Raw genomic sequence first — 25,867 nt, forward strand, 5'->3', positions numbered from 1 at the left:
GTCAGTTTGCCCATCCTCCATGCAGTCTTCGTTCTCATCCATACAGGTAGCAAGTACCTCGTACCTGTTGGATAAGGTCAAGGGCTGAGGCTCCGCCATCACTACATTCTGAGTCCCCATACCTGCCTAACTCGCAGTCACACCCTCCTATCCCTGATCACTGATTAACTCTAAAGTACTACTTAATTTAAGGGGTGTCACTGCCTCCTGTAACAAAGTGTCCTGGTAACTCTCCCCCTCCCTGATGCATCGCAATGTCCACAGCTCAGAGTCCAGCTCAACAACTCTGAGCCGAAATCCGTGCTGACTTTCATTTATTAGCCCACACTTTTCCAAGTGCCAATTAATTTTGTCCCGGATTATTGTCTCTAAAAGTGTCCCCTCCACCAATGTTAGGCTGATTGGCCTGTAATTGCTGGGTTTATCCCTCTCCCCTTTTTTGAACAGGGGTGTAACATTTGCAAAACACCAGTCTTCTGGCATCATCCCCATATCTAAGGAGGATTGGAAGATTGTGGCCAGAGCCTCCGCAATTTCCACCCTTACTTCCCTCAGTAACCCAGGATGCATCACAACTGGACTGGGTAACATTTCTACTATAAGTACTGGCAATCTTTTAAGTACCTCCTCTTTATCTATTTTCATCCTATCCAATATCACTACAACCTCCTCCTTTACTGCGACAATGGCAGCATCCTCTTCTCCAGTGAAGATAGATATGAGGTATTCATTTAGTACCTCAGCCATGCCCTCTGCTTCCACAAGAAGATCTCCTATTTTGTCCCTAATCAGTCCCACCATTCCTTTGCCTACCTTTTTACTATTTATATGTTTATAAAAAACATTTTGTTTCCCTTTTATGTTAAAGGAAAATCATGTTTGACTAACTTGATTGAGTTCTTTGATGAAGTAACAGGGTGAGGGTTTTTTTAAATTTGTTCATGGGATGTGGGCGTCGCTGGCGAGGCCGGCATTTATTGCCCATCCCTAATTGCCCTTGAGAAGGTGATGGTGAGCCGCCTTCTTGAACCGCTGCAGTCCGTGTGATGAAGATTCTCCCACAGTGCTGTTAGGAAGGGAGTTCTAGGATTTTGACCCAGCAACGATGAAGGAACGGCGATATATTTCCAAGTCGGGATGGTGTGTGACTTGGAGGGGAACGTGCAGGTGGTGTTGTTTCCATGTGCCTGCTGCTCTTGTCTTTCTAGGTGGTAGAGGTCGTGGGTTTGGGAGGTGCTGTCGAAGAAGCCTTGGTGAGTTGCTGCAGTGCATCCTGTGGATGGTACACACTGCAGCCACTCTGCGTCGGTGGTGAAGGGAGTGAATGTTTAGGGTGGTGGATGGGGTGCCAATCAAGCGGGCTGCTTTATCTTGGATGGTGTCGAGCATCTTGTGTGTTGTTGGAGCTGCACTCATCCAGGCAAGTGGAGAGTATTCCATCACACACCTGACTTGTGCCTTGTAGATGGTGGAAAGGCTTTGGGGAATCAGGAGGTGAGTCACTCGCCGCAGAATACCCAACCTCTGACCTGCTCTTGTAGCCACGGTATTTATATGGCTGGTCCAGTTAAGTTTCTGGTCAATGGTGACCCTCAGGATGTTGATGGTGGGGGATTCGGCAATGGTAATGCTGTTGAATGTCAAGGGGAGGTGGTTAGACTCTCTCTTGTTGGAGATGGTCATTGCCTGGCACTTGTCTGGCGCGAATGTTACTTGCCACTTATCAGCCCAAGCCTGGATGTTCATAGAATCATAGAAGTTTACAACATGGAAACAGGCCCTTCGGCCCAGGTCTTGCTGCATGCGGGCTCGGACTGCTTCATTATTTGAGGGGTTGATGAGGGTAGTGCAGTTGATATCGTGTATATGGACTTTCAAAAGGCAATTGATAAAGTACCACATAATAGACTCGTTAACAAAATTAAAGCCCATGGGATTAAAGGGACAGTGGCAGTGTGGATACAAAATTGGCTAAGGGACAGAAAGCAGTGAGCATTTCTGGACGTTTGTTTTGCAGACTGGAGGGAAGTGTTCCCCAGGGGTCAGTATTAGGACCACTGCTCTTTTTGATATATATTAAGACCTGGACTTGGGTACAGAGGGTATAATTTCAAAGTTTGCAGATGACACAAAACTCAAAAATGTAGTAAACGATGTGGAGGATAGTATTAGATTTCAGGAGGATATAGTCAGACTGGTGAAATGGGCAGACACATGGCAGATGAAATTTAATGCAGAGAAGTGTGAAGTGATACATTTTGATAGGAAGAATGATGAGAGGCAATATAAACTAAATGGTACAATTTTAAACAGAATGCAGGGACAGAGATACCTGGGGGTGTATGTACACAAATCTTTGAAGGTGGCAGGACAAGTTGAGAAGGCTGTTCCTTGGCTTTATAAATAGAGGCATAGAGTACAAAAGCAAGGAAATTATGCTAAACCTTTATAAAGCACTGGTTAGGCCTCAGCTGGAGTATTGTGTTCAATTCTGAGCATCACATTTTCGGAAGAATGTCAAGGCCTTCGAAAGGGTGTAGAAGAGATTTACTAGAATGGTACCAGGAATGAGGGACCTCAGTTATGTGGAGAGACTGGAGAAGCTGGGGTCATTCTCCTTAGAGCAGATTAAGTTAAGGGGAGATTTGATAGAGGTGTTCAAAATCATGAACAGTTTTGATCGAGTAAATAAGGAGAAACTGTTTCCAGTGGCAGAAGGGTCGATAACCAGAGGACACAGATTTAAGGTGAACCGAAAAAAAACCAGAGGCGACACGAGGAAACATTTTTTTATGCAGCGAATTGTTATGATCTGGAATGCACTGCCTGAAAGGGCGATGGAAGCAGATTCAATAATAACTTTCAAAAGGGAATTGGATAAATACTTGAAAGGAAAAATTTACAGGCCTATGAGGAAAGAGCAAGGGAGTGGGACTATTGGATAGCTCTTTCAAAGAGCCAGCACAGGCACACTGGGCCGAATAACCTCCTTCTGTGCTGTACCATACTATGATACTAAAAAAAACATGTCACAAAAGTGAGTAAGCATCAGCTAGTATTGACATTCATTGAAATGTTTCACCTACCTAGGTCTAAGGGTACTTGTGTTAAATCTTCCAAGGAATCTTTGACAGTCTCATCCATTTCTAAATCAAAAACAAAAATAAAAGATCTTAGAATTATATAAAAGGTATAACACAATTGTACTTTTCAGTTTTGTTGTGGAAAAACCTTTGCAAATAAAAGGATTTGAATGTTAGCCACTGGGAACATACTGACATTTTACAGATGGAGTTTGCATATTTTAAATAAGTGTATCAATGTAAAGTCATAACAAGCACAAATATATTTATGCTAGTCGAGTCCAGAAGGACATAGCTGCCAGACTGGGCTTGTGGCGGGTGGTGAGAGAACCAACACGAGGTAATAACCTACTTGACCATGTCCTCACCAATCTACCTATCACAGATGAATCTGTCCATGACAGCATTGGTAGGAGTGACCACCGCACAGTCCTCGTGGAAACCAAATCCCGTCTTCACACTGAGGACACCCTCCATCATGTTGTGTGGCACCACCACTAAGAGGGATAGACTAAGAACAGATCTAGCAGCTCAAAACTGGGCATCGATGAGGCGCTGTGGGCCATCAACAACAGCAGAATTTCACCACAATTTGTAATGTCATGTCCCGGCATATGCCTCTCTCCTCCATCACCAGAAAGCAAGATGACGAATCCTGGTTCAATGCCGAGTGTAGAAGAGCATGCCAGGAGCAGCACCAGGCATACCTGAAAAGGAGGTGTCAACCCAGTGAAGCGACAACACAGGACTACATGCATGCTAAACAATGCAAATGGTGGACAATTAAGCAACTAGCGGGAGCAGCAGACTCCATGAACATCCCCATCCTCGATGATGGCGGAGCCCAGCATGTGAGTGCAAAAGATGAGCCTGAAGTCGTTCGCAACTATCTTCAGCCAGAACTGCTGAGTGGATGATCCATCTCAGCCTTCTCCGGAGATCCCCACCTTCACAGATGCAAGTCTTCAGCCAATTCGATTCATTCCACTTAATAGCAAAGAAACGGCTGAGTGCACGGGACACAGCAAAGGCTACGGATCCCGACAACATCCCGGCTGTAGTGCTGTAGACTTGTGCTCCAGAACTAGCTGCGCCTCTAGACAAGGGAGTTTGAGACCATACAATGGCAACATGTTCCCGTAAAAGTCAAGGGTGGTTCCAAGAACTCCAGGGAACCTTGGATGTCAGGGGATATACGAGAATGGATTAGGAAAAAAAGGAGGGCTTTTGGCAGATACAAAAGGCTAAAGACGGAGGAAGCCCTAGAGGAGTACAAAAAGTGCAGGGGGATACTTAAAAAAGAAATTAGGAGATCAAGGAGGGGCCATGAAATAACACTGGCGAGCAAAATAAAGGAAAATCCTAAGATGTTTTATAAGTATATTAAGGGTAAGAGGATGACTAGGGAAAAAATAGGGCCCATTAGGGACAAAAATGGCAATGTGTGTGTGGAGCCGGCAGATGTAGGAGGGGTTCTAAATGAATTTTTTGCATCTGTTTTCACTATGGAGAAGGACGATGTAGACATAGAAATACGGCAGGGGGACTGTGATATACTCGAACATATTAACATCGAGCGGGAGGAGGTATTGGCGGTTTTAGCAGGCCTAAAAATGGATAAATCCCCAGGCCCGGACAAAATGTATCCCAGGCTACTGTGTGAGGCAAAGGAGGAGATTGCGGGGGCTCTGACACATATATTCAGAACCTCTCTGGCCACAGGGGATGTGCCAGAGGACTGGAGAACCGCTAATGTAATACCATTATTCAAGAAGGGGAGTAGGGAAAAACCGGGGAACTACAGGCCAGTGAGCCTAACATCAGTGGTAGGAAAATTATTGGAAAAAATTCTGAAGGACAAAATTAGTCTCCACTTGGAGAAGCAAGGATCAATCAGGGATAGTCAACATGGCTTTGTCAAGGGAAGATCATGTCTGACTAATTTGATTGAATTTTTTGAGGGGGTGACTAGGCGTGTGGATGAGGGTAACGCAGTGGATGTGGTATACATGGATTTCAATAAGGCCTTCGATAAAGTCCCCCACAGGAGACTGGTCAAGAAGGTACGAGCCCATGGAATCCAGGGTGCCTTGGCACTTTGGATACAAAACTGGCTTAGTGGCAGAAGGCAGAGGGTGATGGTCGAAGGTTGTTTTTGTGACTGGAAGCCTGTGGCCAGTGGGGTACCACAGGGATCGGTGCTGGGTCCCTTGCTGTTTGTGGTCTACATTAATGACTTGGATATGAATGTAAAAGGTATGATCAGTAAGTTCGCTGATGATACAAAGATTGGTAGGGTGGTAAATAGTGAGGAGGATAGCCTCAGTCTGCAGGACGATATAGATGGGTTGGTCAGATGGGCGGAACAGTGGCAAATGGAATTTAACCCAGAAAAGTGCGAGGTGATGCACCTTGGAGGGACTAACAAGGCAAGGGAATACACAATGAATGGGAGGACCCTAGGCAAGACAGAGGGTCAGAGGGATCTTGGTGTGCAAGTTCACAGATCCCTGAAGGCGGCGGAACAGGTAGATAAGGTGGTAAAGAAGGCATATGGGATACTTGCCTTTATTAGCCGAGGCATAGAATATAAGAGCAAGGAGGTTATGATGGAGCTGTATAAAACACTGGTGCCATAAATTTAAAACACCATAGAAATTTATGGCCACAGCTGGAGTACTGTGTGCAGTTCTGGTCGCCACACTACAGGAAGGATGTGATCGCTTTGGAGAGGGTGCAGAGGAGATTCACCAGGATGTTACCAGGGCTGGAGCGCTTCAGCTATGAAGAGAGACTGGGAAGATTGGGTTTGTTTTCCTTGGAGCAGAGGAGGCTGAGGGGGGACATGATTGAGGTGTACAAAATTATGAGGGGCACAGATAGGATGGATACTAAGGAGCTTTTTCCCTTCGTTGAGGGTTCTATAACAAGGGGACATAGATTCAAGGTAAAAGGCGGGAGGTTTAGAGGGGATTTGAGAAAGAACTTTTTCACCCAGAGGGTGGTTGGAGTCTGGAACTCACTGCCTGAAAGGGTTGTGGAGGCAGGAACCCTCACAACATTCAAGAAGCATTTGGATGAGCACTTGAAATGCCATAGCATACAAGGCTACGGACCAAATGCTGGAATATGGGATTAGAGTAGACAGGGCTGATGGCCGGCGCGGACACGATGGGCCGAAGGGCCTCTATCCGTGCTGTATGACTCTATGACTCTAAGCTGTTCCAGTATAGCAACAACACTGGCATGTACCAGACAATATGGAAAATTGCCCAGGCATGTCCTGTCCACAAAAAGCAGGACAAATCCAACCAGGCCAATTACCATCCAATCAGCCTACTCTCATAGAATCATAGAAATTTATGGCATGAAGGAGGCCATTCAGCCCATCGTAGTCAGTGCCGGCCGAAAAAGAGCTATCCAGCCTAATCCCACTTTTCAGCTCTTGGTCCATAGCCTTTTATGTTGCGGCACTTCAAGTGCACATCCAAGCACCTTTTAAATACGATCAGGGTTTCTGCCTCTACCACCCTTTCAGGCAGTGAGTTCCAGACCCCTACCATCCTCTGGATGAAAAAAAATTTCCTCAGCTCCCCTCTAATCCTTCAACCAATTACTTTAAATCTATGCCCCCTGTTTATTGACCGCTCTGCTAAGGGAAATAGGTCCTTCCTCTCTACTCTATCTAGGCCCCTCATAATTTTAGACACCTCAATTAAATCTCCCCTCAGCCTCCTCTGTTCCAAAGAAAATGACCCCAACCTATCCAATCTTCCCTCAGACCTAAAATTCTCCAGTCCTAACAACATCCTTGTAAATCTCTTCTGTACCCTCTCTACTGCAATCACATCTTTCCTGTAATATGGTGACCAGAACTGTACGTATCTGTAGCCTAACTTATGTTTTATACATAAGCATAACCTCCATGCCCTTATATTCAATGCCTCTGCTAATAAAGGAAAGAATCCCATATGCCTTCTTAACCACCTTATCTACCTGTCTGGCTACCTTCAGGGATCTGTGGACATGCACTCCAAGGTCCCTCTGTTCCTCTGCACCTCTCAGTATCCACCCATTTATTGTGTATTCCCTTGCCTTGTTTGCCCTCCCCAAATGCATTACCTCACACTTCTCCGGATTGAATTCCATTTGCCGCTTTTCTGCCCACCTGATCAGTCCATTGATATCTCCCTGCAGTCTACAGCTTTCCTCCTCACTATCAACCACACGGCCAATTTTTGTATTATCTGCAAACTTCTTAATCATGCCCCCTACATTTAAGTCCAAATCATTGATATATACTACAAAAAGCAAGGGACCTAGTACTGAGCCCTGCGGAACCCCAGTGGAAACAGCCTTCCATTCACGAAAACACCCGTCAACCATTACCCTTTGCTTCCTGCACTGAGCCAATTTTGGATCCCACTTGCCACTTTCCCTTGTATCCCATGGGCTTTTACTTTTCTGACCAGTCTGCCGTGTGGGACCTTGTCACATGTCTTGCTAAAATCCATGTAGACTACATCAAACACGCTACCTTCATCGACCCTCCTCATTACCTCTTCAAAAAATTCAAATCAAGTTAGTCAGACACGACCTTCCCTTAACAAATCTATGCTGACTGTCCTTGATTAATCTGTGTCTTTCTAAATGACATTTCACATTGTCCCTCAGAATTGTTTCCAATAATTTGACCATCACTGAGGTTAGGCTGACTGGCCTTACTTGGTCTATCCCTTTCTCCCTTTTTAAACAAAGTGATGGAAGTAGTCATCAACAGTGCTATCAAGTGACACTTACTCACCAATATCCTGCTCACCGATGCTCAGTTTGGGTTCCACCAGGAACACTCGGCTCCAGACCTCATTACAGCCATGCTCCAAACATGGACAAAAGAGCTGAATTCCAGAATTGAGATGAGAGTGACTGCCCTTGACATCAAGGCAGCAATCAACAGAGTGTGGCACCAAGGAGCCCTAGTAAAACTGAATGGGGATCAGGGTTAAAGCTCTCCAGTGGTAGGAGTCGTATCTAGCACAAAGGAAGATGGTTGTGGTTGTTGGAGGCCAATCATCTCAGCCCCACGACATCACTACAGTAGTTCCTCAGGGCTGCGTCCTAGCCCCAACTATCTTCAGCTGCTCCATCAATGGCCTTCATTCCATCATAAGGTCAGAAGTGGAGTTGTTCATTGATGATTTCACAGTGTTCAGCTCCATTCACAATTCCTCAGATAATAAAGCAATACATAGAAAATAGGAAAATAGGAGCAGGAGTAGGCCATTCAGCGCTTCAAGCCTGCTCTGCCATTCAATATGATCATGGTTGATTCTCAATCTCAATACCATATGTCCGCATACAGCAAGACATGGACAATGTCCAGGCTTGGACTGAGAAGTGGCAAGTAACATTCGCGCCATACAAATGCCAGGCAATGACCAACAAGAGAGAGTCTAACCACCTGCCCTTGATATTCAATAGCATTACCATCTATGAATCCCCCACCATCAACATCCTGGGACTCGCCATTGACCAGAAACTCAACTGAACCACCCACTTAAATGCAATGGCTAATACAGCAGGTCAGAGGCTGGGTATTCTGCGACAAGTGGCTCACCTCCTGACTCCCCAAAGCCTCTCCACCATCTACAAGGTACAAGTCAGGAGTGTAATGGAATACTCTCCACTTGCCTGGATTGGTGCAGTTGCAACAACACTCGAGAAGTACGACACCATCCAGGACAAAGCAATGCACTTGATCAGCAGCAAATCCAGCACCTTAAACATCCACTCCCTCCAACACCATTGCACCGTGGCTGCAGTGTGTACTATCTACTGGATGCACTGTAGCAACTCACTAAGGCTTCTTCGACAGTTCCTACCAAACCTGCGACCTCCACCACCTAGAAAGACAAAGGCAGAAGCTGCATGGGAACATCATCACCTCCAAGTTAACTTCCAATACACACATGATCCTGACTTGTCATATATCGCCTTTCCTTCATGGTTGCTGGGTCAAAATTCTGGAACTCCCTACCTAACAGCACTATGGGAGTATATTCACCAGATGGACTGCAGCGTTTCAAGAAGAAGGTTCACCACCACTTTTGCAAGGGCAACAATAAATGCTGGGCTTGCTAGCGACACCCATATCCCCTGAATTAATTTTTAAAAGAATACCACCAGCCCCACATATGTCTCAGCAATGCTAAATAGCAGTATGAAAGACATCTTTTTTCATAATACTGAAGGGTTGGTTGCCGCTGAGGGAATCTTCTGTTAATGTAGAGGGTGCAAAGCTGACCAGACTAATAGAAGGATGAAGCTAGCTAGTGCCAATCCACACTAATGGGAGAGAGATAAACTGTACCATCTGGCATTTATGAAGGTGTGACACTACATCCTGGATCAATGTCATCTAGTTCACCCACTGATGCCTCATAGGTGGCAGAAGTGGACAGATTCACTGGTACCAGAGTTTGATTTGAGGAAGAGTGATCGGTGCTGGTCAGTATTTCTGTGGAGCACCTTAAAGTAAAAACAACCCAGTTGGCACGGATTCTTGGAGGGCTGGGGTGGAGCAATTTTGATCTTCAGTTTCCAGAAAGTGCAGGCACCAGTTGGAGGCAGTGATACAGTCAGTTTGGTGCATTACTCAATTTTCTCTGGATTTATTCTGTCAAACTGTTGAACCCAATATGTACAAGTAGAGAACCAGAGGCAAATTTGTCATTTGGTGGTGTCCTGCTTGGCCAACAAGCATCAGAGGTATTTGATGCAAAGATTTAAGCTCTCTTTGAGAGAACTGAAAAAATGAACTTTCTATCTTCTGAGTATGCTCTCTTTATATAAGGTGTAAGAATGATTGTGTCTGACATGATGTCATGACTTTCAAAATGTCTTAAAACTAGAATATTCCCTTTTTCAATCCTCTTAAATAGAAGATGTCATTTTTATCATTCCTCCTTCTCCTGCCAAGGACAAGTGTACTTATGCCAGTTCACTCCAATGGTGTCTGGAGGATATCTGGAATGAAGAAGAATGAGTTAACATAATAAAATCATATTTATTTTGTAACTGCCACACTATTATTCTTTGATCTGGAAGTCAGCCTATGAACATCTATTAGTGTTACTTTTGTGTTGTAGGACCCAGATTAGCAAATTTCAACTTGATAGTTGTTGTTTCTATATATAAACTAAGTCGTAACGCAACATTCTGCTAAGAAAATCAAGTGTAGGTTAAATAAGCTTATGACAACTTTGGGAAGCATACTATAATCATCAGTAAGAGTATATGCTGCTAGACTACCTTTTCTGTCAGTGCCATCTCCATCTTCTTCTTCTTCCTCATGTATAATTTTGATATCCAAACTAATTGCTTGAGCTGACTGCCATTCAAATTCAGCTGTAGAAGACAATGGTAGGAGTATTCATCACTAATGAGAAATATGGCCTATCTTCAGCAACATGTAAACTTTTTACTGTAAAGCATAGTCTGAAACAATAAATGTGTATGAAACAATAAATGTGTATGAAACAATGAGAAAAAGACCTGGTTTGCATTGAACATTCTCTAGTTAAAGCAAAATATCCCATGTATTCTATCGTTAGCGCTGGATTAAAATGCAAGCACTCAAGCTGTTTTGTCAATGGTAATACTAGGTTAGCAAAAAAAGTTTGCTTACAATTCAATACCATGATGACGAAGTAAAACAATATTAAGGGGTTTCAAGCTGATTGAAGTGTACAAAACAACTTAACTTTGCATGTTCTTAGAACCACCAAAATAAAATTTAAAAACACACTAGTGAACCTCCCAATAAGTAGGAGGATACACCATTTTATGGTGACAAGAGTTAAATAATGTAACACACAATGTATTTGTAACAAAATAGTTGATCCCTGCAGCAATGCTCATGGCAAAAAACAAATTGTGTCTTTCTTCCATGTGTGCATAATCTAGGCTATTCCAGTGTAGAACTGAGGGACCATTGATAGAGGACACATTAAACTAAAGCTCTATCTGTCTCTTCTTGTAGTTCAGGTGGACGTTAAAGATCCCATGGTACTATCAAAAGAAAATGAAGTTTTCCCAGTGTAATAGCCAACATTCCACTCTCAACCAATACCAAAAACATAGATGAACTTGTGTATGTCAGATGTTACTGGCATAGAATAGTTGTTGGGTTTACTTATGCAATGGTTACTACACTTCAAAAGTAATTCATTCTGTGTGATAAGGTACCACACAATTAACAAGTCTTTCTTTCTATAGCTGTTTCTTTGATTGTTTCCTACTCTTTAATTCTTTGTGTCCCACTCTCTGTATTTCTGTTTACTTTTTCTCTCTCTCCCTCTAGGGCTGTCACACATTTTTCATCATGATTTTTGAATCTCTCAGTTTGTATTCACTCATTTATGCACCTTTTTTTGAAGTCTCTCCTGCCATCAGTGTCGTCTTTCTTCTGTATATCACAATGTCTCCAGTATGACTCTCAAATTCTGTATCTTACCTTTTTTAAAGCCTAGACTATGCAGCCAGCATGTAGGAATTAAGTATCATGATGGGGACAGGCTATTCAGGAGCTGGTACAACATGTACAGTGAAACTGGAGCATTTGTCTTGGAATCGAGGTCCAGGGTGCTCCTCTGAGTCCCACAAGACAGGTTTTAGGCCTCCCCTTGTCGTTCACGCTCCCTCAATCGCCCTCCCCTCCCACCCCTGCTGACTACCACAGAACCCCCATCCCCTCCCTGTCCCTGCAATTACCTTGGGCCCGGCTGGCAGCCTTCAAGATGCCTGATTGTAATTGCCGGCAAGCCGCTTCCTGCCGACTTATTAATGGTTTTGGTCGGGAAGTCGGCCAATGGCATGTTAATGAGGCCCAGCCGCTTAAAATTGGGTGAATCTCATGCTGCTTTAGGAAGGATGTCAAGGCTTTGGAGAGGGAATAGAGGAGGTTTGCCAGGTTGATACCTGGGATGTGGGACTTCAGTTATGTGGAGAGATTGGAGAAGCTGGGATTGTTCTCCTTAGATCAGTGAAGTTTATGGGGAGATTTAATAGTGGTGTTCAAAATCATGAGGGGTTTTGATAGAGCAAATTTTTTTTTATTCATGGGATGTGGCCGTCGCAGGCAAGGCCAGCATTTATTGCCCATCCCTAATTGCCCTTGAGATGGTGGTGGTGAGCTGCCTTCTTGAATCACTGCAGTCTGTGTGGTGAAGGTACTCCCACAGTGCTGCTAGGTAGGGAGTTCCAGGATTTTGACCCAGCATCAATGAAGGAACGGCGATGTATTTCCAAGTCGGGGCGGTGTGTGACTTGGAGGGGAACATGCAGGTGTTGGTGTTCCCATGCACCTGCTGCCCTTGTCCTTCTAGGTGGTAGAGGTCGTGGGTTTGGGAGGTGCTGTCGAAGAAGCCTTGGCAAGTTGCTGCAATGCATCTTGTAGATGGTATACACTGCAGCCATGGTACGCCGGTGGTGAAGGGAGTGAATGTTTAAGGTGGCGAATGGGGTGCCAATCAAGTGGGCTGCTTTGTCCTGGATGGTGTTGCGCTTCTTGAGTGTTGTTGGAGCTGCACTCATCCAGGCAGGTGGAGAGTATTTCATCACACTCCTGACTTGTGCCTTGTAGATGGCGGAAAGGCTTTGGGGAGTCAGGAGGTGAGTCACTCGCCGCAGAATACCCAGCCTCTGACCTGCTGTTGTGGCCACAGTATTTATGTGGCTGGTCTAGTTAAGTTTCTGGTCAATGGTGACCCCCAGGATTTTGAAGGTGGGGGATTCATCGATGGTAATGCCGTTGAATGTCAAGGGGATGTGGTTAGACTCTCTCTTGTTGGAGATGGTCATTGCCTGGCACTTGTCTGGCACTAATGTTACTTGCCCCTTGTCAGCCCAAGCCTGGATGCTGTAGAAACTGTTTCCTCTGGCAAGTGGTTCGGTAACCAGAGGTCATAGATTTAAAATAATTGGCAAAAGAACTAAAGGGGAAATGAGGACAAATTTTTTCACACAGAGGGTTGTTAAGATCTGGAACACACTACCTGAAAGGGTGGTGGATTCAGGTTCCATAGGAACTTTCAAAAGGCAATTGGACATGTACATGAAGAGGTCTACTTTGCAGGATTATGGCGAAAAAGCTGGGGTGGGGGACTAAATTGGACAGCTCTTTCAAAGAGTCGGCTCAAGCACGATGGGTCGAATGGCCTCTTTCTGTGCTGTAAGATTCTATGATTCTATAAGCTTATGGACAACTATAGGACAAAAGACAAAATTTATTTTTATTAAAATCGGTATGTCCTGTCACCTGTCAACAATGCTTACAGAGATTTCCATGTAAATTGTGTCCTCGCTCATTCTATTGCAATAGTCAGTGATGCCTGCAGGTGGCACACATAGGGGCACTTATCCCTTTGTCACATTTCATTTTTCAGTCACAAAAGCCTATTCAGGAGTGGTTAGAATCTACCTGCAGTTCCACATTCTGACCACTGGTGACTCTGCACCAATTTGGTTTCTCAAAGTCCTGTTTTTGTGAGACATCTCACTTAAGGTGAGGGGCAGATGAGTCTTCAGCCTTTAAAAATATTAGCAATTTAAAAGTTCCATACTATTTTTAATGGAGGTCTCCCTATTATGTTCTCCTTCACCACCAGCAACCCACTTGCTTGCTGCCTTCTCTCCTTGGTAATGAGAACTCCTTTGTAATCACATCTTGAACTACTTACAATGTATCCCCCTTCACTGATGTGCAACTCTGGCCCTCTCATTTATCCACCACTGACATACAATCTGGACCCTCCGCTGAGCCAGATAATCGGCCTTGCTGTGCAACACCCACCTCCTGTCTGCGAAATGGCAGAAATATTAAATAATTACTTTGCCTCAGTATTTACTAGGGAGACTAACATAATGGGGTGATATTAGAAGAAGAGATCAAAAAACATATAAAGACATTTAAGATAGAAAGGGGGGAGATAATTTATAAACTAGTCAAGTTTAGAGAGGATAAAAGAGATAAAAGAGAGAACGCGGGGGGTGGAGATTGCGAGGAGTGGAGATCGCGGTGGGGGTGATCGCGGGTAGGGGGGGGAGAGGGGGGTAGAGGTCATGTCCCACCTGTACCGGGGGGTTAAAACTCCCCCTATGCCTCTACTTATAAAGCCAAGGATCCCGTATGCTTTTTTAACAGCCTTCTCAACTTGTCCTGCCACCTTCAAAGATTTGTGTATATTACACCCCCATGTCTCTCTGTTCCTGCACCCCCTTTAAAATTGTACAATTTAGTTTATATTGCCTCTCCTCATTCTTCCTACCAAAATGCATTACTTCACACTTGTTTGCATTAAATTTCATCTGCCATGTGTCGATTTCACCAGTCTGTCTACGTCCTCCTGAAGTCTGTTACTATCCCCCTCACTGTTTAATACATTTCCAAGTTTCATGTCATATGCAAATTTTGAAATTATGCCCTATATACCCAAGTCCAGGTCATTATTATATATCAAAATGAGCAGCGGTCCTAATACCGACCCCTGAGAACACCACTGTATACTTTCATCCAGTCTGAAAAACAATCGTTCACCACTACTCTCTGCTTTCTGTCCCTCAGCCAATTTCTTGCCCCTTTAATTCCATGGGCTTCAATTTTGCTAATAAGTCTATTATGTGGTACTTTATCAAACACCTTTCGAAAGTCCATAGACACAACCTCAACGCTCTCTGTTAATTATAACCATGTGATTTATATCAATTAATGTTAATCGTATTCAGGTGGTGCCTATCAATTGGGAACGCTCATATCCATTTGTCGTATGAGGAGCGATTGGGTCGACTCGGCCTGTATTCACTCAAGTTTAGAAGAATGAGAGGGGATCTCATTGAAACATGTAAAATTCTGACAGAGCTCGACAGACTGGATGCAGGGAGGATGGTTCCCCTGGCTGTGGGGTCCAGAACGAGGGGTCACAGTCTCAGGATACGGGGTAGGACATTTAGGACTGAGATGAGGAGAAACTTCTTCACTCAGAGGGTGGTGAACCTGTGGAATTCTCTACCACAGGAGGCTGTGGAGGCCAAGTCACTGAATATATTTAAGAAGGAGCTAGATAGATTTCTAGACACAAAAGGCATCAAGGGGTATGGGGAGAGAGCGGGAATATGGTATTGAGATAGTGGATCAGCCATGATCATATTGAATGGCGGAGCAGGCTCGAATAGCCTACTCCTGCTCCTATTTTCTATGTTTCTATAAGAGAGCTGATCTAGAGTGTGGTGTGGGTGTAATGTGGAGCTCTGTGAACAAAGGCTTGAAAGCAACTGAAGACTTGGACTTGGACTTGGAAAGCAACTGAAGAATGCACAAGAGGCCAGAATTGGAGGAAGGCAGAGTTCTTTCGATTGAGTTCTTTGATGAAGTAATGGAAAGTGTTATAAATTGGATAGCCAGGTGGTGAAGGATAGAGCTCTAGTACTCTATCCTTCACCATCTGGCTATCCAATTTATAACACTTTCCATTACTTCATCAAAGAACTCAATCGAAAGAACTCTGCCTTCCTCCAATTCTGGCCTCTTGTGCATTCCCAATTTCCTTCGCCTCACATTGGCAGTTGTGCCTTCAGCTGTCTAGGCTCTAAACTCTGGAATTCCTTCCCTAAACGTCTCGACCTCTCTACCTCTCTCTTCTCCCTTAAGACGCTCCTTAAAACCTACCTCTTTGTCCAAGCTTCCTGTGAAGCGCCTTGGAATGTTTTAACACGTTAAAGGAACCAAAGAAATGTAAATTGTTGTTGTTACCACTGAAAACCTTCAAAATCTATGAACTTTCAGCAGTTATTTATTATGGTCTATTTTTAAAGGAGCTGTAATTGACACTACCATCTCTTTTGCTGCAAGCCTGTTTCATATATACATATTGACATATTAATTCAATCCATAACCTTTAGAACTACTTCCTCTATCATATCATTCACTCTAGAAAACTCTGGCGCAATTCATAGACATTTCATGCAAGTTACTAGGTGGGGGAGTCCAGAACAAGGGAGCATAACCTTTAAAATTAGAGCTAGGCCGTTCAGGAGTCTTCTTCACACAAAGCGTAGTGGAAATCTGGAACGCTCTCCCCAAAAAGCTGGAGGCTAGGTCAATTGAAAATTTCAAAACTGAGATTGATAGATTTTTGTTAGGCAAGGGTATTAAGGGTTACTGAACAAAGGCGGACAGATGGAGTTAAGATAGAGAATAGCCATGATGTAACTGAATGGCGGAACAGGCTCGAGGGACTGAATGGCCTATTGCTGTTCTTGTGTTCCTACACCTTGGCACTTCTTCACCTATATGAAGTGATGCCACAAGGTGCAAGAATTTCAGTTGGTACATTTAAAAAACATACAGAAATTGCTTCATTGGGCTTCCTTGATGCCACAGTTAGGTGATCCAGTGAACTGATCCATACAGGCAGAAGTACTTCAGGTTTGATCCCTGGTCCGTGCTGAGTTAGTCAGCCTCAACTGGAGCAACAGTAACGGAGCTACAATTGACCTCAGGGCCCCTGGGTTAGAGAAGGGAATAATTGTTATCCTTATTGCTCTCTCCTGATCACAATCCAGTGACCCCTGCAGGAAGTGCTTATCTCTGGACATCAGAGGAGGGCGTAGCGGGCTGTGACACCCCTGAATCAAACAGCTAGCTAACACGCACTGTCAAGACTTACACATGAATAACAGCTGAGCTGAGCGAGCTATTAGAAGTTGATTAGCACCCATGGAACCATACCCCAGCAAGAAGTCACTGCTTTCAGGAAAGAAAGGGTGGGAAAGGGAAAGAAACTGGCAGAAATAGCAACAAAAAAAATTATTGTGGCGTTCAAAAACATAAGTACAAGGAAGGCACTGAATCATTGAAAAATTGAATGTTGGTATTATGCTTAAAAACTAGATTAAAGAAATATTTATATTTTAATAAATTACCTTCAGCCTTCTCTAACATCTCGTTTTCCAGTTTATTTCTAATGGTAAGTAATCCTGATTGCAGCGATTCTGCCCGAACTTGTTCAATATTCTCTTCCATCTGTCTCTGACGAAGTGGCTGCACAAGCTGGGATATGTCCAGAATCTGAAAGGGCAATATGTAAAGCAGTTATTATTTGAATGATAAGACAGATTTCTAAGCTTTGACAGTGGAACCTTGATTATCCATGCATTCGTTATCCTTGACAATTTTCACAGATAATGGAAGACCAATAGGAGTCAGAGCTGCCAGCATTTTTTTCTTCCAAAGATCCTTTTGCTGGCAAGATCAGCTGGTGCTATATCACCTGATGTATTTCATCATTGCTCCCCCATGCTCCCAATCATAACTCTAACCTATGGACCTGCCATAAACTCCACAGATCTGACTAAAAACCCACCCCAATGCCAACCAGGAGTCCTCAGTAAAAGTTACGCTATAGGCAATCCCAACAGCAACCTCCACGGTGCTGATCCAAGTGGAGCTACTTCAAAATTAATACAAAATCAACCTGTTAAAATGCCCTCCTCATTGCCATAGGGACATGTTTAAACAGGCAGGCTCTACTGATTGCCAGCAGGAGTAATGAAGGTGAGTGCTGCTGTTGAGAGTTGGGATGGGTGCACGGGTAGTGAGAGGCAGAATAATCTGCAGTGAACCGTAATTTGGGAACTTACAAATAATGCTAATATTTCATGTTCACAGGTTATTTAAAGGTATTTTTTGTCAAAATACCTTTAAATAAAAGTGAACTTGCATACTTGAGCATTGACCACCTTTCAAACAGCGCAGAAGGGGAATTAAGTGGGCAACGTCCCCAATATCATGAGATCAACATATCTTAAAGGAAAATTCTCCCTTTCCTGATTTTGCTCAGGTGATTGGTGCCAATGTAGACCCACTCCTGTGGTGTGTGTGTGTGTGGGGGTGAGGTGCATAAGAATCAAGAGGAATATGAAGACTTATTGAATATTTCTAATGGCCCCTTCCCTTTCCCAGTGATTATAAAAGGCACCTCTTAGGATCCCTTCAAGCATCTTCCCGATGATGGATGTCAGCTGATGGACCTGAATTTCCCTGGCTCTGACATGCCCCTCTTTTGAAAATAGGAACTACATAAACTCCCTTACATTCTAAGAGAACTATCCCTGAATCTGTTGAGCTATTGAAGATATGGGCAAGGGGCTCACAGAGCACCTGTCTTATCTCTTTAACCACACTTGGCAGATAACATCTGGATCTGCCCTACCTATATTTCCTATTCTATCCATTTTTAATATTTATAATGCTATTCAATAGAGCATCCCACAGCTGGAACATAAGCATCATCCAAAGGAGTGTAGACTGATGCAAGATAGTCATTTACCAGCTCTGCTATAACCTGAGAGTCTGAGAACCTTTGAATCTGGCCCAAAAAGAACAGCAGGGAAAGAGCGGGGCAATGGGACTAACTGGATTGCTCTTACAAAGAGCCGGCACGGGCTCGAAGGGCCGAACGGCCTCCTTCTGTGCTATAACGATTCTATGATTCTATGGGGGGAAAATTCAATAGTAAAACAACAGTAATGAAGAAAATAATGGCACTAAAGAGTGAAAAATCCCCAGGACCGGATGGTGTCCATCCCAGGGTTTTAAAGGAAGTAGGTGAGCACATTGCAGATGCCCTAACTATAATCTTTCAAAGTTCTCTAGATTCAGGAACTGTCCCTTTGGATTGGAAAATTGCACATGTCACTCTGCTTTTTAAAAAAGGAGAGAGAGGGAGACCAGGGAATTATAGACCACTTAGTCTAACATCTGTTGTGGGGAAAATGCTGGAGTCTATAATTAAGGATAGGGTGACTGAACACCTCAAATTTTCAGTTAATCAGAGAGAGCCAGCATGGATTTGTGAAAGGTAGGTCGTGCCTGACAAACCTGATTGAATTTTTTGAAGAGGTGACTAAAGTAGTGGACAGGGGAATGTCAATGGATGTTATTTATATGGACTTCCAGAAGGCATTTGATAAAGTCCCACATAAGAGACTGTTAGCTAAGATAGAAGCCCATGGAATCGAGGGAAAAGTACGGACTTGGTTAGGATGTTGGCTGAGCAAATGACGACAGAGAGTAGGGATAATGGGTAGGTACTTGCATTGGCAGGATGTGACTAGTGGAGTCCCGCATGGATCTGTCTTGGGGCATCAATTATTCACAATATTTATTAACGACTTAGATGAAGGCATAGAAAGTCTCATATCTAAGTTTGCCGATGACACAAAGATTGGTGGCATTGTAAGCAGTGGAGATGAAAACGTAAAATTACAAAGCGATATTGATAGATTAGGTGAATGGGCAAAACTGTGGCAAATGGAATTCAATGCAGGCAAATGTGAGGTCATCCACTTTGGATCAAAAAAGGATAGAACAGGGTACCTTCTAAATGGTAAAAAGTTAAAAACTGTGGATGTCCAAAGGGACCTAGGGGTTCAGGTACATAGATCATTGAAGTGTCATGAACAGGTGCAGAAAATAATCAATAAGGCTAATGGAATGCTGGCCTTTATATCTAGAGGACTGGAGTACAAGAGGGCAGAAGTTATGCTGCAGCTATACAAAACCCTGGTTAGACCGCACCTGGAGTACTGTGAGCAGCTCTGGGCACCGCACCTTCGGAAGGACATAGTGGCCTTGGAGGGAGTGCAGCGTAGGTTTACTAGAATGATACCCGGACTTCAAGGGTTAAGTTACGAGGAGAGATTACACAAATGGGGTTGTATTCTCTAGAGTTTAGAAGGTTAAGGGGTGATCTGATCGAAGTTTATAAGATATTAAGGGGAACAGATAAGGTGGATAGAGAGAAACTATTTCCGCTGGTTGGGGATTCTAGGACTAGGGGACATAGTCTAAAAATTAGAGCCAGACCTTTCAGGAGTGAGATTAGAAAACACTTTGGAACTCTCTTCTGCAAAGTTTGGAACTCTCTTCTGCAAACGACAATTGATGCTAGCTCAATTGCTAATTTTAAATCTGAGATAGATAGCTTTTTGCCAACCAGAGGTATTAAGGGATATGGGCCAAAGGCAGGTATATGGAGTTAGATCACAGAGCAGCCATGATCTTATCAAATAGCGGAGCGGGCTCGAGGGGCTGAATGGCCTCCTCCTGTTCCTGTGTTCCTATCGTGTACAACTGAGGGAGATATTCCAATATAGTGCAGATGTGGGCTTGATCTGCAAAATGTGTGCTGGAGCAAAAATATCAGGTGATTTCTCCACTGGCAAGAAATGGGAAGACGGATGAAAGTTAGACTATATGAAGAGGCATTTATCAAACAAATCACATTAATCTGCTGTGGTTGTTCTTAGAAACAGAAATTCTCGCCTTCTGGAATTCAGCTTGGAGAAAATGTTAACAGAAACTGCTGCTGACAGAGAGGACAGAATGTACCTGATGGCGAGACAGCGATCGAAGCCAGATGAAATAAAGATTCTCAGACAATATACTGCCTGGAGTACAAATGAACAACTCCATGCACTCTGTGCAACATATACATGACCACATGGCTAAATATCTCCAGGTACCAGCGAGCTGGCATAGCAAAAACTATGTCTTTGAATTTTTGGAATCAATCAACAGTGTCGTCTATGCAGAAATGTCGTCGATTCGCCAATCTTTATTTCATACACTAATTATTGATGAGAGCACGGATATTTCAGTCAGCAAGATGCTTATCATTTACTTCAAGTTCAGGGAAGCAGCTTCTGCAGTGTTCAGTGGAATTGTTCAGTTAATTCTTGCAAAGCACCGGCTTTTACAATGACTATCAAAGACTTCTACATTCTGAATCAGCTGGTCGTGATGAAAATGGTGATATTCGCTTCAGATGGTGCTTCTGTCATGCTGGGGAAAAAAGCAGTCCATTCCACATTTAGTAGAGCAACACTGTGGCCAATCAAGAAGATTTGGGAATAGTTGATGCCTGGAACAAAGTACCAATGATAAAGGAAATAGTGACATTGCTGAGAACCATTTATATAGTCTTCTGCATGTCTTCAGTTCGAAAAGGACAATTTGAGGAAATTGCAAATGTCACAGAATGAGAAGCTGTATCCTTTCAACCTCTAAATAAAGTGAGGTGGCTATCAAGACATTTTGCTGTTAGTGCTCTGATGCGCAATTATGATGCTCTTCTTCAATACTTTGAGCATGAAAAAACAGAACAATGACCCAGTTGCCAAGTATTACCTGAAGAAGCTCTCAGACTCTACTTACCATATCACCATAGCAGCATTGAAAGATATTCTGTGTGAGCTAGCAGAATGGTGCAAATGCTTTCAGAAGAGCTGTTTAACAACAATCAAAGCTGTATAGTTAATGAGGTCCAAGATCCGCAGGATCAGAGGACAGTATCTCGGTGAGACAGTCTTCTAGTGAAAAATCTAACTGCATCATGCACAAGAGATGAACCACTCAAGGAAAATTCCATTCTGACATTCGTATCCCCACTATGTGATCATAGAAAGGTTACAGCACAGGAGGTCATTCGGCCCATCGAGTTGGTCCCGGCTCTATGCACGAGCAATCCAGCTAGTCCCACTCTCTTGCCCTATCCCTATAGCCCTGCATATTTTTTTGTTTCAAGTACTTATCCAGTTCCCTATTGAAGGCCATGATCGACTCCGCCTCCACCACTCCCTTGAGCAGTGCATTCCAGATCCCAATCACTTGCTGCGTAAAAAAACTTTTTCCTCATGTCACCTTTGGTTCTTTTACCAATCACCTTAATCTGGAATCATCTGGAAAAAATGTTCCCAGAAAATGAACTCAATGAATAGTCCGCTTTCGATTTTGCTTCACTTGCACCAGAACAGCCCCAGGACATTGCTGCAGGCCATATAAATACTATGGCTACAAGAGCAGGTCAGAGGCTGGGTATTCTGCGGTGAGTGACTCACCTCCTGACTCCCCAAAGCCTTTCCACCATCTACAAGGCACAAGTCAGGAGTGTGATGGGATACTCTCCACTTGCCTGAATAAGTGCAGCTCCAACAACACTCAAGAAGCTTGACACCATCCAGGACAGAGCAGCCCGCTTGATTGGCACCCCATCCACCACCCTAAACATTCACTCCCTTCACCACCGGCACACTGTGGATGCAGTGTGTACCATCCACAGGATGCACTGCAGCAACTCGCCAAGGCTTCTTCCACAGCACCTCCCAAACCTGCGACTTCTACCACCTAAAAGGATAAGAGTAGCAGGCACATGGGAACAACACCACCTGCACATTCCCCTCCAAGTCACACACCATCCGGACTTGGAAATATATCGTCGTTCCTTCATCGTCGCTGGGTCAAAATCTTGGAACTCCCTTCCTAACAGCACTGTGGGAGAACCTTCACCTCACAGACTGCAGCGGTTCAAGAAGCCGGCTCACTACCACCTTCTCAAGGGCAATTAGGCATGGGCAATAAATGCTGGCCTCGCCAGTGACGCCCACATCCCATGAACGAATAAAAAAAAACAAATTAGCTATGAATTTGCCACTGAAAATATTGAAAAGTTGGTTGACAAATCCTTATCCTTGGTCAAGTAAGGTCTTCTGGGCAAAACATCATGGATGAGAAGGCGCTCATTGTGAGCCAATACAATGAGTAGAAGTACTTAATTGCAGAGAAGATTGAAACAAAGTAATTGAAAACATTTCAGGACATGGTGACTTTCACTCTACAAAATGCAGAACGACGGAAAGTGGTTTCACAATTAGTGGATATACGTGCAACGTTTCAAGCTTCAAGTGCTGATTGTGAGCGTGGCTTCAGCCTTATGAATAATATAAAAACAAAATCACAAAAGGGTTTGAAAGAAAATCACCGTGATATGCTTATGCGGATCAAATCTCATCTGTCAAGAGGTAGAGAAGTAAACCTGGACAAAATATATAAACACTGAAGGGGAGAGACAGAAGAGAAAAACATTTGAACTAGAGACAGTCACCCTCTTCTCCATCATCTGGTCTGTCATCCACAGACTCTGGGTCTCAATCAGGATGTCCCCATTCCTCTGGTGACCAGTGTTTACTTCTGAAATTTCTATAACCAGTTTTGTTTAATTAAAAATCCTTGACAGCTCACCTTGTTACAATTATCCATTATTTTGAACATTTGTTCTGTTTGTTATATACCCTGAATAATGTTTTCTAAAAAGATGTTCTATTCAAAGTTGTGATTTTTTTTTTACGGTGGCACACACACCCTTTATATCGGTGCACAAACCCAAATTCATTCCACACATGGCCAAAAGAAATTAGAGGGAACATTGCTAGGGAATAAGGCCCACTGTTAGAGCAGGTCTCCAGAAACTGGGTAGAAATATAATACCACCTCCTTTCTTGGTCATCATACTGGAACCTATGGGGAATTCTTAGCAGTAAGGATGCCAAGGCCATTGCCACCTGTACAAAGCTGGTCATGTACTGAGACAGATTCTGAATCACAGAGCTTATAATAGAAAATGAGTCCCTGAGAAGGTCATTTTGGAGATGTTCATCTACTCGTTGTTTAGCCGCCTTCTTCGATTTAAAAAAAATGTGTCAGTGAACCAATGCAGAGTTTAAAGCTTGCATTGATAAATTTCATAGAGAAGACTTCATTTGTTTGCTACGTGTAGCAGAATCACAAATATGATTTGGTTACAACTAGTAAGCAACGGAATTTTTCTCTGAGTGTCTATAGTGGCTAATCCAAGAGTAAAAAGAGTTGATAGATACTAAAGGCTGCAGTGATATAAACTACATATCCCCTGACAGTACATCAAGGATGAAAGCTTCCTGTTCATTGTAGCAGTTTTGACATTTGTAGATATCAGCCAAGGGACTGCTCCTGAAGATGGAGTTGATTTGTGAATAAAGGGTGTGCAATTGGTAGGCCCTGACACTTTCTCACCAGCCATTTGAGTCATCACAGAACAAGGATCAACCAGTGAATTTTTGGAGTGATTCACAGAATATTCTCAGTGTAATCCTCTATTTAATCTGGGGGTTGAGACTGTTCAGCTGACTGTATTCCCAAACTTTCCTGTGATGAATGGTGAGCCCAGACATTCTGAGAGCCAAAATATCTTCTGCCAATTCAGTGTGCTACAAAAAGCTCATTTGCTTGAACAGAGCTCAGACAATGACAAACTGTGGGATGAAGTGATGCACTAAAGGCAAGTGCAGAGGGTATCTGTAGCCAGGGAGCTCTTCAATATAAATTTTAAAACTGGACACTGGCAGTGACCAATGGCTGCAGAAGTAAAATGAACAGGGTAATTTTGTCAGTGAAACTTAATGACCTTGAGTACAACTGGTATTGATGATGGCACTAAAATTTATGCTAAAAATAAATAAGCGAAAAGTCCAATGATCAGATTGGCAAAGCTACAATAAGATACGAGGATAAGAATGCCAACGAAGAACTAGCAAAGAAGACTAATGCGTCAGCCAGTAATTCCAGATGCCTTCCAAACAGCACTATAGCTAAATCATTACATAAAAAGCAAATCACATCTGCCAAGTAACAATGCTCAAACCACCTTGTCCCACACTTTCATACTCAGTTCCTCAACTACTAACACATACGATGGTATGAGAGCGGAATTGATTAAAGTGGACTGGGAAAATAGATTAAAGGGTAAGATGGTACATGAGCAGTGGTGTTCATTTAAGGAGTTATTTTACAACTTTCAAAAAATATATATTCCACTGAGGAAAAAAGGGTGTAAAAGAAATGACAGCCATCCGTGGCTAAGTAAAGAAATTAAGGATAGTATCCGACTAAAAACAAGCACATATAAGGTAGCCAAACTTAGTGGGAGGATAGAAGATTGGGAAGTCTTCAAAAGACAGCAAAAAGTAACTAAAGGATTGATTAAGGGAAGATAGATTATGAAAATAAATTAGCAAAAAATATAAAAACAGATAGCAAGAGTTTCTATCGTTATATAAAAAGAAAAAGGGTGGCTAAGGCAAACGTAGGTCCTTTAGAGGATGAGACCGGGAAATTAATGGTGGGAAACATGGAGATGGCAAAAGTGCTGAACAAATATTTTGTTTCAGTCTTTACGGTAGAGGACACTAAGAATATCCCAACACTGGACAAACAGGGGGCTCTGGGGGGGGGGGAGGAGCTAAATACGATTAAAATCACTAAGGAATTGGTACTCAGTAAATTAATGGGACTCAAGGCGGATAAATCCCCTGGACCTGATGGCTTACATCCTAGGGTCTTGAAGGAAGTGGCAGTAGGGATTGTGGATGCTTTGGTAATAATTTTCCAAAATTCTCTGGACTCGGCAAAGGTCCCGGCAGATTGGAAAACTGCTAATGTAACACCCTTATTTAAAAATGGTAGTAGGCAGAAGGCTGGAAATTATAGACCAGTTAGCCTAACATCTGTGGTGGGTAAAATTTTGGAGTCTATTATTAAGGAGACAGTAGCAGAACATTTGGATAAACATAATTTAATAGGACAAAGTCAGCATGGCTTTACGAAGGGGAAGTCGTGTCTGACAAATTGGCTTGAGTTCTTTGAGGACATAACGTACAGGGTGGATAAAGGGGAACCAGTGGAAGTAGTGTATTTAGACTTCCAGAAGGCATTCGACAAGGTGCCACATAAAAGATTATTGCTCAAGATAAAGAATCACTGGATTGGGGGTAATATTCTGGCATGGGTGGAGGATTGGTTATCTAACAGGAAGCAGAGAGTTGGGATAAATGGTTCATTCTCGGACTGGCAA

General features: G+C 43.3%; 1 protein-coding gene across 1 annotated transcript in view; it reads right to left on the reverse strand.

The window, feature by feature from the left end:
* The window catches only part of ak9 (adenylate kinase 9), a 404,375-nt gene that overhangs the window by 330,240 nt on the left and 48,268 nt on the right, over positions 1 to 25,867 (reverse strand). Inside the window, exons 9-11 of the mRNA XM_067985304.1 lie at positions 17,064 to 17,208; positions 10,395 to 10,490; positions 3,087 to 3,146 (exon numbers count right to left, since the gene is read on the reverse strand). Coding sequence (XP_067841405.1) covers positions 3,087 to 3,146; positions 10,395 to 10,490; positions 17,064 to 17,208 — 301 coding nt within the window. The remainder of the gene's footprint in view (positions 1 to 3,086; positions 3,147 to 10,394; positions 10,491 to 17,063; positions 17,209 to 25,867) is intronic.

Source organism: Heptranchias perlo, chromosome 5 (assembly GCF_035084215.1).
Source record: "Heptranchias perlo isolate sHepPer1 chromosome 5, sHepPer1.hap1, whole genome shotgun sequence".
Taxonomy (NCBI): domain Eukaryota; kingdom Metazoa; phylum Chordata; class Chondrichthyes; order Hexanchiformes; family Hexanchidae; genus Heptranchias; species Heptranchias perlo.